This window comes from Borostomias antarcticus, assembly GCF_949987555.1.
Source record: "Borostomias antarcticus genome assembly, chromosome: 1".
Taxonomy (NCBI): Eukaryota; Metazoa; Chordata; class Actinopteri; order Stomiiformes; family Stomiidae; genus Borostomias; species Borostomias antarcticus.
The window spans coordinates 20,092,197-20,106,498 of record NC_140234.1 but is presented as its reverse complement, the minus strand read 5'-3'; the positions used below and the strand labels follow the sequence as shown (position 1 = coordinate 20,106,498).

General features: G+C 42.0%; 1 protein-coding gene across 1 annotated transcript; it reads right to left on the bottom strand.

Moving 5' to 3' along the window:
- Positions 1–63: 63 nt before the first annotated feature.
- On the bottom strand, positions 64–14,020 carry b3gnt2l (UDP-GlcNAc:betaGal beta-1,3-N-acetylglucosaminyltransferase 2, like). Its single transcript, XM_084439722.1, has 2 exons — positions 13,676–14,020; positions 64–2,068 (listed from the first exon to the last, which is right to left on the bottom strand). Exon 2 carries the CDS (start codon positions 1,889–1,891, stop codon positions 377–379), a length of 1,515 nt encoding a protein of 504 aa, XP_084295848.1. The 5' UTR covers positions 1,892–2,068; positions 13,676–14,020; the 3' UTR covers positions 64–376.
- Positions 14,021–14,302: the final 282 nt, after the last annotated feature.

Here is a 14,302-nt window from a genome sequence, read left to right as displayed (position 1 = left end):
GTTACCATATGCTCTTGAGTAAAATAATCTTCAGTACAAATTGCTTAATGAACAAAATCTATTTTATTAATTTACAAAAGCTTTTCTTCATTAACTAGTTTGTCAGAAAATAGAACAAGACTTTGTTACACTTTATTCCTTCGAGTTTTTCAGAAAATTTAATGCACAGATGACTTAGGCTAACAGAAGCAGCAACTCATGTTTCCTATAATTCATTACTCTGAGAAGTCAGATCACAAAAGAACAGGGATTTTCAAATGTTCAATCTTGTCCATGGTCTACAGAGACAAAACACAAAAAGCTAGAGATGGAGCTTGATTCAACGTTGTGTAATGCATGACAAGTGTAGGTGGTTTCTTTGTGTTCCCCAGTGGCATCAGCATGTCAGCAGAGGGCTGTTCACACCTCTCCACAGCTTCTTCAACTGCTTTGGACTGCGCTTGTGGACCAGGAGCAGGGATTTATGAATACACAGATTTTCACGATCCTGCTCTTGAATGTCAAAGGTCTGGAAGCCTCCATGAACCTTTGGAGTTATTCCCAGCGCCTGGAAGCACATCCCAGTGTAGACGTCATCAATGGGGAAGAGAGGGATCAACTGGGAGATGTAGTAAAGGGACTCGATAAGACCCCCTGAAAAGAGGTAGCCTCCACCTCCAGCATAGGGGGGGTAAGGCCCGTTGTAGAAGGTCAAAGGGACAAAGTACTTGCTTTGAGGGTTGCGCAGGGGACTGGCTGAGTAAATGATATGCCCTGTGTAGGAATTGGAGGCCTCATCTGGAGTCAGAGACTGCAGGTAGCTGAGGACGACAGGGGTATTGACAAAGACATCATCATCCCCTTTGAAAACAAAAGAGACATTGGGACAGTGATCCATAGCCCATCTGTAGAACACATGCTCTTTCAGGGTCAAGTTGAAAAACGTGTCATAAAAATCCCACTGGAGCACGTCTCCGAAGTGCTTCGCCTCAAACAACAGCAGCTTAGACAGGTCAGGATCGTCCATGGAAGAGCCGCCCACAAGGAACACGGTGCGCACCATCAGCCCCCCCCCGTACGTCCCCTCTTTTCCCCAGGTCTCGCGCACCACTTGCCTTTCCTCAAAATTATTAGCCGTCGACTTGATGGCGAAGAGGAGGAACGTATGGCCATCGCCCCCGTCGGCGCTGCACTTGTTGGGTTGATTGATCACGATGGGTGGATCTCTGCAGTCCATGCCGCGCAAGAAGTCCTGGTGCAGGTCTGGGTAAGCGCCGAAGTCGTGCATGTTCGTCTGCAGCAGATCTTGGTTCATTTCTCTGCAGCTCAGCCAGTTGAGTTTGTTTTTCTCTGCAGAGTATTCTCCCTTGTCCAGCTGCTTCATGAGCCAGCCCAGCTTTCGGTTCCAGAAAGCCGTGTCCTGAGGAATTGCTTTTCTGAAGCTGTCGGAGACAGAGAGAGGTCTGACAACCTTCTGGGCAGCCTTCTGGACAGCCTTCTGGACAGGTCGGGTTATCGAAACAGGGGTTGGCATTTGGGGGACAACCTTCTGGGCAGCCTTCTGGACAGCCTTCTGGACAGGTCGGGTTATCGAAACAGGGGTTGGCATTTGGGGGACAACCTTCTGGGCAGCCTTCTGGACAGCCTTCTGGACAGGTCGGGTTATCGAAACAGGGGTTGGCATTTGGGGGACAGTTTCCTGCTTGGGTGGGAATTTAATGTCATCGTCCGGCTTGGGTAAGAGTGTGATATCAGGGTCCTGGATAATAGGATCGACTGGGCTGTCCTCTAATAGAGACCTACGGTTCGGTGGCATCTGGAGGTGAAGGAAGGGGTAGAAATATACAAGCACAAGGCTGCTCAATGCAACCATAGCTATGAGGACATGCATGCGTCTCATCCGGTGCCTCATGGTTGACACCTCAGTGAGGGGATGAATTAGATAACCAGTACACAAGAGAAAGTGTTTATCATGAAGTTTCCAGAATGAGCCTATCGTTTCAGGAGATTTGTACTTGGAAGCTAATGTATGCCAGGTCTTGTTTTTTGGTGATTCATTTTGGGGTTTTCATCCTCTTCCTTGGGATGCCTATCAATGAGAAAGAGAACATCAGTGACTTAGACAGCGTTACTTTGGTGAACACAGAAGTGTACCTCATTGTGCAGTATTATCATCTCATCTTTTGCATGTAGATAATTCAGTGGTTAGTTCACAAAATACATGAAGAGGAAAAAACAGGACTGTCAAGCAATAGCTTGTCACTGAACAAATCTAAATTTGTTATTAAAACACTTGTGAAACTAATAACAAAGAGAACTACAAAATTGACTTTTAAGCAGCTTTTTTGGCACATTTTCAACCCAATTTTGACAAAGGTTTCATCTCGTTACCTCCACCCCAGCGACAGGGCAGGGCGAGAGGCAATGTTTTCAGTGGCGTGCGTTTGTTCGTGCGTGTTTGTCCGTTAGCAGGTTTACGCAAAAACTACCTGACCAATTTTCACAAAACTTAGTGGAAGGGTGTAGCATGGTCCAACTTTGAACCCATTCAATTTTGGAGTGGATCCGAATCACAGGTCGGGTTCACAGGCCGCCCAAACACAGCCGGGCTGGCCATTCACCTCCATTCGTTTTTTGTACGATTACGCAAAAACTACCAAACCAATTTTTATGAACAGTATTTGTAGGCTGTAAGTGACAGCACTGTATGAGGTTATTAGAAATTGTATGATACTATAACACAATTATGAGGTCTTATGAGCAGTTTTTGTTGGCTGTAAGTGTACTGTAAGACAAAAACATGAATAATTGTTTTATAGTATACAATTGCTAATAACCGTTTACAGTCCTGCCACTTAAAGCTCACAAAGTTATGCTATAGCGTGTTGTTGATGTTCATAAGACATTATTCCATTTCAGAAACCTTTTCAGAATGTATAATCTGTTATGATACATTAGAGCAGTTCTGTGTCTTCATAACTGGCGTTATGGTAGTTACGTTTGGTAGTTATATTGTGCTGTGTAGTATGGAGGTATAATACATATCTACACTACCGCTTCTAATAATTTATAAATCTTGTTATAAGGCGTCATGCATAACTATAAACATTTATAAAGAGTTTTATAAAAGCTTATAAGTGCATTATAATGTATTATGAATGTGCTTATGAGGCATAAACATGACCTTTATAGAAAGTGTTACCCAAATTTGATGCATTTGATTTGTATTTTGCATGAGATCTTATGAATCTTATAAAATTTGTCAGTTATAAGACCACAACTTAAACCAGATTTAGGAAAAGGCTCATATACGTGTGGCTGCTTTTGAGACACGATCCTGGGATTTTAAGTGCTTCCTCATACTAGAGCTAATGTGAGGATGACTTGTTTTACTACACCCTTAAAATTACACTCTTACTGAGTGACAGCTCAGAACTCTACACCCTAGTGGAGCAGTTAAGCCTAAGTAAACATTTAGTCGGTGATACAAGCATGAAAATTGCCATGAGCCGTCTCAAAGGGTCACTTAACAAGAAAATTCTCCCAGACATTTGAAATTTCAAGATAGAGGCCATTTTTCAAGATGGCTGCTGCCCGCCATGTGGATTAAGGTTGCCGCCCTTCCCGTATAATAAGGGAACATCCTGTATTGATCAATACAATTCACTGTCCCTTATGCTGTGTTCACACCTACGCGATTCACTGCCGATTCTTGCGGCGAGTTTACATTGAAAGTCAATCAAATTTGCGTGAATTGGGCGGCACGCCGCAGCCGTCCAGCCAGGCGGCGCAGTAGGAGCAAATCAGGCGGATCGGCACGGGCGAACCACCGCCAGCGGCAAAACGCCAGAGTTGGATTTTCTCAACTTTTGCGGTGGATTTGCGGTGACTCCACATTTCAATATGTGCGCGCCAATCTGCGGTGAAATTCCAGCGGTACCGCTCACCGCCGGTACCGCCGAATTCTGCGGCGAGATCAGAGTGAACCCAGCGGCGCAGCCTGGCAGTTGCCGCTCTGGTGTGATCACAGCGTTACCGAATCAATACGGGATGCGATTTGTCCCATATTTTCATGCACACCCCACTCTAATGCATATACAATACCTGTAGGTCTACGTTTTCACATGCTAGGAATGATACGAGAAATAAAACCAAGAAACATGCAAGAACGACTACACCAGGTAGACTATTACAGTAATAAAACTCATGACATGACATGATGGCATGATAGATGTTGGCGGACTTTACACTTGCCACTGATAACGTGATGATGAAACTTAATCCAACCATAAACAACCATTGTCTGGTCTCTGTGGTCTACTCTGTGGTCAACCAGGTCATTTGCCATTTCCAAGTTTATCAGAACAAACATTTTGCCCATGTCTATTGTTGGCTTTTGAGGTCTTCTTTGTTGCTCTGCGTTGTGTAATTTTTTTTATAAGCCTTGATAAGAGTTGCAGCACCAGCTAATTATGAACCACGATGTTAATTGCCTGTTCTTGACGTGATAATCATTGATGAAATCACCCAACACGGGATTGGAAGCGGCGACAGATGATAGATTTATTTCACAGAGATACACTCACATGGAACACTCAGATGTTTCCCTAGTCTCTCTCTCTCTCTCCCTGCTTCTCTGCTGTGGGCGCGAAGTCGTGGCCTTCGACTTCCCTCCCCGCATGGTGTTATCATTATTATGTTATATTATATTATTATTATGTTATATTATGTTAGCATTATAACTCTGTAGATGTTATATAGACATTTCTCCCTAGATTCATCACTATGATCTGATGTTTATTGATTTGATCTTAATATAATTGATGCAACTGTGCTTTACTCTTATTGACTCTTTCCTTTATTCATGATGAGAATAGCAGAGGACTTTGAAATTGATGCTTAGAACACAAATGGGTACAAAGACAAACTCACTAGAATGCAGGAAATGAAGTGTCTGATGCTCAATCTCCTGGGGGAGGACACCCAGACCCCCGCTTCATTTGTGTCCCCGGGCATGAGGCCGCTGGCAAGTTGTCCCTTATGTTTACACATTGAAGATGGCAACCCTACTGCTCATGCAAATGTTCACGCTTGTATCACAAATTGAAAGATTATAGCATTTATCTGCTCCACTACTGTAGAGCAACAATATATTTGGAACCACAGGGTGGCCGTCCTTGTGTCTCCAAACACCATAATTAAAAAAAAACACAACCTCGCCCTTCCTGCCAAAGGTTGTGCAACAGTTATCAAAAGGCAGTTTGCCAACAGTCATGTTGGTCTTGCCAAGAATTGCTGGGACAGTATGGCCCGATTGTCCACATCCACAGCATTGCTGCTGTTGTTGTTATTGCCTCCGCCACGAATCTCGTGGGAGGGTGTGGCATGGGCCTAGAACCCATTCAATTTAGGAGCAGATCCAAATTACGGGGGCAGGTTCATGAGCCAGCCACCCAAACACAGCCTGCCATTCATTTTTTGGACAAGGGTTATGCAAAAACTACCAGACTGATTTTCATTACATTTTGGAGCAGATCCGCATAACAGGGCGGGTCCTGGAGCCTCACAAACACGGCCGGCCATTCACCTCCATTCATTTTTTTTACTAGGATAACGCAAAAACTACCAAACCCCTTTTCATGAAACTCAGTGAAGGGGTGTAGCATGGGCCAATTTAGAACCCATTAAATGTTGGTGCACACAGAGCCACGAAATACATTGGGGGTGGAGGTCGTGCTCTCTGAGCACCATTACTAGTTACTTTGACATTTTTATTAAGCCATTATTGGACGTAAACCTCTTATTTCTGTCCCCAGAGTTAAAACAAAACATGGAGAAGCAGCGTTCTGTTTTTATGCTACACATATCTGGAAAAAACCTCCAGAAAACTGCAGGTCTGCTGCAACTCTCAGTTCTTTTAAATCAAGACTGAAGACTTTTCTTTTTGCCGCTGCTTTTTATTAAATCAAATAATTATTCATTCATACACTGCACTGTAACTTTTAGTGTCTCATGTAAAGCACTTTGAATTACCTTGTTGCTGAAATGTGCTATACAAATAAACTTGCCTTGCCTTGCTTTATGAGATGGCAACATGCTGCCAATCATGTCGGCATCATTCAAGGTAGATCACCAAATATGCAGTTAAGGCCTAGACTGTAAATCTATGATGGCTCTAAGTAATTACTAGTAGAATACATTTACCTTTACATACCAGTTGACTACTGTCAACGTTACACTGGAAGTCAATAAGTGAGACTACTTCTAATGTTCTGTGACTTGCCCTGTGTACAGTATGATGTGTCTGCTTCCTTCTTTTTTATGTTCCTTGGCCTTCCCGACAGAAGTGTAACACGCGTCACTGTGCTTTAGGGCTGGGTTAAAAAAAAAAACGATTAATCGATTCATGAATCCCAAAATCGATCTTTTATTTATTTAATGAATGAATAAATGATGGAATGAATAGTTCATTAATGCATTCAATGATTCATTCATTCATTTTTGGAAATCAGTATCGATACCCAGCCGTAGTATTGCTGTGTTGCATAACTTGGCAGTCATGTAATTAAGGTTACAGCTAAAAAAAACAAAACAGGTTTTAGTAACAGTAACCAAATCGATATTGAATCGAATCATGATAATCGATTCTGAACCTTGTGAATCGGAATCGAATCGATTCTTGAAATTCAAATCGATACCCAGCCCTACGTCGCTCATCTATACTCTATACTCTCAGTTTTGTTTCCACCCTCACTTACCCACGTTACCCCAAGCAAAGTTTTGTTTTGTGGTCCCTCCTCCTTTATATTTCATGACTGTATAGCACGCATCAGTGTCTGCAACAATTTTCAAAAGGATAGGAAGGTCACTCAGTGTTTGAACTGCGGTGTTCTCTTTTTATTATTCTGTTGTAAATTACAAAAGAATATTAAGACGTTGACATACCTTCTAGTAGCTTTTCATAGCAAAACTTGCTTTCAAATGTACAGAATGTTAACAGTAAACTATTATATTATTTTATACAATGGTTAGTTCTGGTTCTTGATTCTGATTGCTGTGTGTTTATTTTACACTAATAGCTGTAGTAACCGTTGTATAAAAGCAATAAACCACTCGAGGCTGTGTGTTATAGTGATTTTATAACAGCTAGGGGGCGTTGTTAGGCACAACGCGAAGCGGAGTGGCCTTGAGTGGTTTATTGCTTAATTACGTTACTTTGGAATACAACATATTATGAAACATTGTGGTAGGTTTTTTATCAATAATTTACTTGAATGCATTGCATACTGGGATGTGAGATGAAAACACATTTGGGGTTTTGGGCAAGTGAAAAGAATTCTACAATCTAATCTAATAATATACACATACATTATTTAATATAATTATTTAACAGAGAACAAGGCTTCAGTGACTTCCTAGTGGTCCTTCTGGAACTCATGTAAGACAAGGGCCCTAAAGTGAGAATGACCTAACCATTAAACCATACAGGACACAAACCATACAGGTTTCTCAAGGAGTGGCTGTAATAAGACCCGTTCCACCTGCCAGCCTAACTAGTGTCAACAGGCCATCACTTTGTTTGTTTTTTGCATGTTCACAAAATGGTGACAATTCCTGTGAGGGGAACAATGACACCAAGCTAACAATGGGTTGGCTGATTTGTAGAAAAAAAACATAGAAAAGAACTTAACTTCAAGATAGGGAAACAGTGAAAACAAATAAGGGGCAAAAAAAAAGGCCTAGTGGTGGATAAGAGATAGACATCTTTATCTAAGATATTGGACATTCAACAGACATTCAACATTCTGTGCCTTAGTTAGGGACTGACTGAGATACAAGTATAATCATAATCAGGAACCTGTGTGTTCCTCCTCCCATTCTTTTTTTTTGTGTTCATTTAAGAAACTAATTTTCCAGATTTATTATAACATTCAGACTGCTTAAGATTTTAAAAAAAGCACGACTCAATTATTCCAGTAATATTTAGTCTTCTTCCACAACCTTTTTTTTTTCACAAACGTATATTGGCAATGTATTAAAATTAAATAATTCATTTAAAATATATTTCATTTCGCTTAGATGAATAACTTTGCCAATATATTTGACAAAAACACAAACCAATAAATTGGCCCATGCTACACCCCTCCACCGAGTTTCATGAAAGTGGTCTGGTAAGTTTTTACATAAACCTAGTCCAAAAAAATGAATGGCGGTGAATGGTTCACCCCGTGATTAAGATCCACTCCAGAATTTAATGCTCTGTTAAATTGACCCATGCTACATCCCTCCACCAAGTTTAATGAAAATCAGTCAGATAGCTTTAGTGTAAACCTGGTCTAGAGAATGAATGGAGGTGAATGGCTGGCCGTGTTTGGGCAGCGTGTGGACCCGCCCCGTGATACGGATCTGCCCGGCCTTGTTTGGGCAGCGTGTGGACCCGCCCCCTGATACGGATCTGCCCGGCCGTGTTTGGGCAGCGTGTGGACCCGCCCCCTGATACGGATCTGCCCGGCCGTGTTTGGGCAGCGTGTGGACCCGCTCCGTGATATGGATTTTCTGGACCCGCCCCGTGATACGGATCTTGTGGACCCACCCCGTTGGCCCATGCTACACCCCTCTACCGGGTTTCAGGAAAATCGCTCTTGTGGTTTTTGCACAATTCTGCTAATAAATAAACAAACAAACCAAGGAACGGCTTGTGGACCGTCCCCGTGATTCGGATCTTCTCCAAAAGGTAATGGGTTCTAACGTGGCCCATGCTACACCCTTCCACCGAATTTCATGAAAATCGGTGCAGGAGTTTTTGGATAATCCTCCTACTTACGGATGTACATATGCCACCAAAAACATGACCTCTTGCCCAGCTGCTGGGGCAGAGGTAATACCCTTACCTTGGTCTACAGGGGGCAGTAGACGTGGGAGGGGTATTGAATGAGTTGGTGATCGATAGCCTTTATAAATCCCAAAGAAAGACTTGTTAGCAATGTCCCAATTCATGAAGTACCATTACCTGTCAGCAGCTGCAGGTCAGACCAGAGAGATCAGAGAGAGTATAAGTCATGTCTTCAAATGTGAGGAAGCCAGTAGGTGGGGAGTAAATGTCATGCTGGCACTGCATGCGGGAGGTAATTTGATTCTGTGATCCGAGGTATGCTCTGAACAGAACAATGTGAACAAGCAAGGTCAGGTTACTCTCCATGCCCTCAAGTGTTTCCTAATAATATGTCCGTCTTCCACGTTCATTATCTGAGTCCAGTGCTGGACCCAGAAGGTGTGGCTTATCTCTGAAAAGGAAGGGTTGGGTGAAGTTCAATGCTTAACTGTTGGGCTTTAGATGCAAACGGTCACAATGCAAGCCAAATGCTGACTGGTGCACATTGGCTCTTTGCCAGACAATTGAGGAGAGTCATTTGTGCGTTTTTCTGATTACATTTATAGAAGCTATTATTACTTTACTTTAATGCAGGTGAGCTTAGCTGTAAAGGGATCTAAATGGAGGTCATCAGAAGACTAATAGTCAAAGCTGATTTGTCAACGTCAGTGGCTTCAAGCTACAATGATGCACATTGGCTACCCATGGTACTTCATTTAACCTATGGCGTGGCGAGTCAACCAGGCAAGACAATACTGTAGATACCTTGTGAAAATAAAGTGGAACATGAAAATGCATCTGGTTTTAAGCATCACGCCTGGCATCCTCAAACACAGGGCCATAGTCATTTCTGCCAGATAGCAGAGGACGTGTGGGATTGCCCATGTTAACAGTCTCCAAGAAAACATTGTAGGTGCTGTGCCACCTACAGAAAGTGTCCCCTCAAACAAGCTATACCCAAAGTGTCTGTCAAGTCATTCCCAAACCAGAAACCTTGGATTGACGAGCCATCCGCGATGCTCTGAACATGAACACCGTGGCCTACAATACAGGACAATATGGAGGATTACAAGGCAGCCATATACAACGTAAGGAGAACAGTGAGAGAAGCAAAATGGAAATACGGGAAGAATGCGGAATCACAAATCAAACAGGGTGATCCTAGAAGCATTTGGCAAAGACTAAGGTCAATGACGAACTACAAAGAGACCAGACTCCAGGAACAGGAAATGAACACCTCCCTGTTCAGGTGGATCCTCGTCTGCCTGTCAGGAAGTGCTCAGACGGTAATCATCATCTTTCCTCTTCCTCAACACTGGAGTGTCTTTTGCCCCACTGCTGTACTCCTTGTTCACACGTCTGCATAGACACTCTTGATTCCAACACAGTACTTGCAGTCTGCCTGTGTTATTGTACAGGAACGGCTGTTCAACTTGAAACTTGTGCTGAATGCTGAAGTTGGATGTTCTGTAATGCCAGGAGTACAGCAGCTTCTCTTCCTGATATTGTGACCATGTGGGGAAGTCCAATTGAAGTAGTGTTGTAGTATAAGTACTTGGGTTTCCAAATTGATAACCGATTAACTCTTAGACTGCATATTGAAAATCTGGTAAAGAAATGTAAGTTAAAGCTAGGCTTCTACAATAGAAACAAATCCTGCTGCTCCTATGCTGTAAAGACAATTTTATTTGAGGTCATATTCCTGCCCCTGTTCGATTATGGTGACTTTATACATGCACGTCTCTGTGCAACACCTGCACTGGCTGGACACTGTGTCCCACAGGGCCCTGAGGTTCATCACAGGGTGCAAAGCTCTGACCCTCCACTGCACTCGTAATGCCAAAGTCCAGTGGCCCTCACTGGCTCTGCGCAGACTAACACACTGGTATATTTACATTTACAAGTCCATTATCAGCCTGCTTCCCTCCTACCTATGCAGGTACATCACACTGCACTGCACACCAGCACTTACTCCCTACGTTCAAATGACACACTCCTGTTGTCTGTCCCCAGGGCTGGTACAGAGCTTGGCAAGCAGGCCTTCATGTTCTCAGCCTGGAAGCTCCTGCAGGCAGATCTGAAGCTTAAGGAGCTGATCCCACTCAATGCTTTTAAAAACCTGTAGCTGCTTCCCTGGACAGGTTTCTGTCCCCCTGAAACCCTTTTCTCCATGTAGGCTATGACTCTAGCTTTATGACTCTAGCTTCATGTGTTTGGTGGTTGCTATGTGGTATTGTAATCATAGTGCACTTCCAATGTATTATGCTTTTTGCTATGGGGTATTTCATGTTGTAATCATTTGCCTCTATGTTTTGTGTGTTTTCAAAAAAAACTTTTACTGTATTGTCTGACTTAATGTTCTTGTTTTTTTGTTTTTTTTTACTGTGGCCACTCCTGGCCATGGCTCCTTTGCAAAAGAGATTTCAATATCAACAGGATTTCCCCTGGTTAAATAAAGGTTTAAATAAAAACAATTATCATGTTCACTGACAATATAGCTGTGGTACAGTAGGCCTGATCTCTTAAAACAATGAGAAGGCCTACCTGGAGGAGATGGAATGCTTGATAAGGTGGTGTCAAGAACCTCCACCTGTATGTCAATAAGACGAATGAGATGCTATTGCACTATGGACGGAAGCACGAGAGGACCTACAGCCATATAAACATCAACGGGACAACTCCAAATATCTTGGTGTCCAGATCACCAACGACCTGGCATGAACAACAAACAGACACTGGTGAAGAAGTCACTGCAGAAAATATCACCTCAGACGTCTGAGGAAATTCCGAGTGTCCCTCCTGTATACTTCGGAGTTCCTATACATTTGAGAGCATTCTGGCTGGGGATATGACTGCCTGTTATGGGAGCAGCACCATGCAGAACTGAAAGGCCCTGCAGAGAGTGGTACAGTACCATATATTTTATACATAATGCCTATCTATATATTTACCCAGATCGTACAGTACATGCTTATCTATTCATCCCATGCTTGTATAGATTTTTTATCTGTTCTTTTATTTTTTCGTGTTTTACTGCATTTTCTACTTTTTTTTTTTACTCTACTTATTAAGCACACCTTGGAGCAATTGCATTCTACTGCAATTTATACCTGTAGTGTAGGCTATGATGTGACTTGGATATTGATGTTATGACTCACCACATGGCTTTATTTTGGAGGAGGAAGAGCATAACATAAAAGTGAAGTGATAAGTGACAGTGAATAATTGAGCAAACCGGTTTTTCTGGCCAAGCCCAAAACAAGTTGTAAACTGCTGTGGCAGAACCATTCCTGTGAACAAACGGATAGTTCATGTTTACCACAAGGTTTGAATATGATAGATGATCACCTGCATGTGTGACTACCAAGTAAAATACCAGTTGCTGGAAGTCATGCTGTAGGTGATGTAGAGAAATACTTGAAATACCAGAAAGTGAAATACCCGTTTGAATGTTTTACAGCCACGGTGCCTGCTATTGTAGTTTAGCCTTGAGTCTGCTATATGCCATACACATGTTGAGGATGAACAAAGCTACATGTTTTATGAGTTTTAATGAAAATGGTGACTTTGAAGTTGATGACAATCCTTCTTGGTTTTGGTCTTTATTGTGCTCCTCTTTGCTCTCAATTCTGTTTTTTTTATTATTATTTTTTAAAGCACATTGGTTAGATGAAATGTAATAATCTCATTGAGTTGTTTAAAATAGTCTGGGGTCAAGTCATTGTTTAATTGTGCTGGTGTTACTGCATGTTTGATGATATTGGTGTCATTTTGACTTTTTTTGGTGTCAATTTGACTGTTTGTTGATTGTTGCTTTATTCATGAGTTGTCATGTTAAGGATAGCATAGCCTTTCATTCAATTTTGATGACTATCCTTCAGTTTCTGTTGATATTATATAGCAAGACATGATGTCATACATGAAAAAATGTCAATATAACTTAACAAGTACCTGATTATAATAAATAAATAAACATGTTTCTTTAAAATATTTTCTACCATGTCTTTGAGTGTGAAGGTTGAATAGAGAAAAAATTCGGAGAAGCTTTTAATATTGTTTTTGGTAAAAGCAACACCAATGGTTGAAAAAAGACGGGACAAGCATTCTTTGAGTGAATGTATAAAACGAATATTAAGTTTCATTTTTGTGGATTGTTAATTTAAGATGTTAATTCATATTGTACAATAGATTTTGATTAAGTAGCCTATAATGTAGGCTTAATATATTAAGATGACATGTTACAATCCCAAATGCCACCGTTTCTGTTGAATGCCCCAACTAAGGTTTATTACAATATCATAATCCAAGGCGAGACACTCGCTTATTCTCTCGGGACTTGTCACTTGCGCACCATCGTCTCAGGTGATTAATTAGCATCTCCACACACCTTGAACAAACGCTATCCCCTATGGGGATAGGCTAGACTAGCCTACTAGAGTTTGGAGAATACTCAGGTCTATACCGCGTGCTATACTGAAATGGGAAAATACCACGCCTGTATGGACAAAAAATCTTAGGGTTTTATTCATATTTCGGTATAGGTGCTGAATTCAGACAGTGTCAAAAGCCCGGATTTACCACGACGTCAAGCCTACTTTTAAAGCGAATTTGCAGCTGGCAAGCTTTTATTGGGGTAGTTTTGAACGACTAAAAAATGAACATTAAAATACATGTTATTTGTTTTTGTTGACTGTTAAGCTTGTAGCCATTGTGCCATTTACCAGCCATGCTTTCAGGTGTTTCCACTTCAGTTTATTGCGAAATACAAGTTAGCGCAATGTGGTTGGATAGTCCAATAATTATACAAAACGAAAGTTTACTTACGTTCCTTTCGGCGTGCCTCTTTAGTATCCAACAGTCTTTATCCGAAAAGTACCTTTCCTAAAATTGCAGATCAGGCCACAAGCGCACCTTGTGTCTTGGAGCGGCTCTGGCGCGCGTCACTGCGCGCTGCTTTGGGCCCTAGTAAAGCTGCTTTGGGTCCTAGTAAAGCTGCTTTGGGTCCTAGTAAAGCTGCTTTGGGTCCTAGTAAAGCTGCTTTGGGCCCTAGTAAAGCTGCTCTGATATTCGCCTACTATTTGGTCCTCCGAAAGCTAGTTGCCAAGGTTTAACTGCCTCATGAGCTGAGCTGCCTGCGGGTGAAAATCCTTTCTTCCAGCGTTTGGGTCCGCCTACACTCCCAAATCAGGCAGTAAAGGAACGCCCAGTGCGATGATAGAATCGCGCACGCTTTGAACCAGGTGTGGCCACGCCTTCATGGGAGGAGCCACCCTCAACTTCCCAAATCGCCCCCTTCCATACACAGATTAGTATTGAACACTTTTCATTTGTATAGCTTGACGAACATGATTTAACTCTTATTCTAAGATATATATATATGATGCACACCCTTTGGTTTGCTGATTATTTCATTAAAAATAAATTACTGAGTTTTTGAATTTAATCAATAGT

What these genes read in the sequence shown, in the direction of transcription:
- b3gnt2l (XM_084439722.1), bottom strand. Translation starts at nt 1,891, where the DNA reads ATGAGGCACCGGATGAGACGCATGCATGTCCTCATAGCTATGGTTGCA.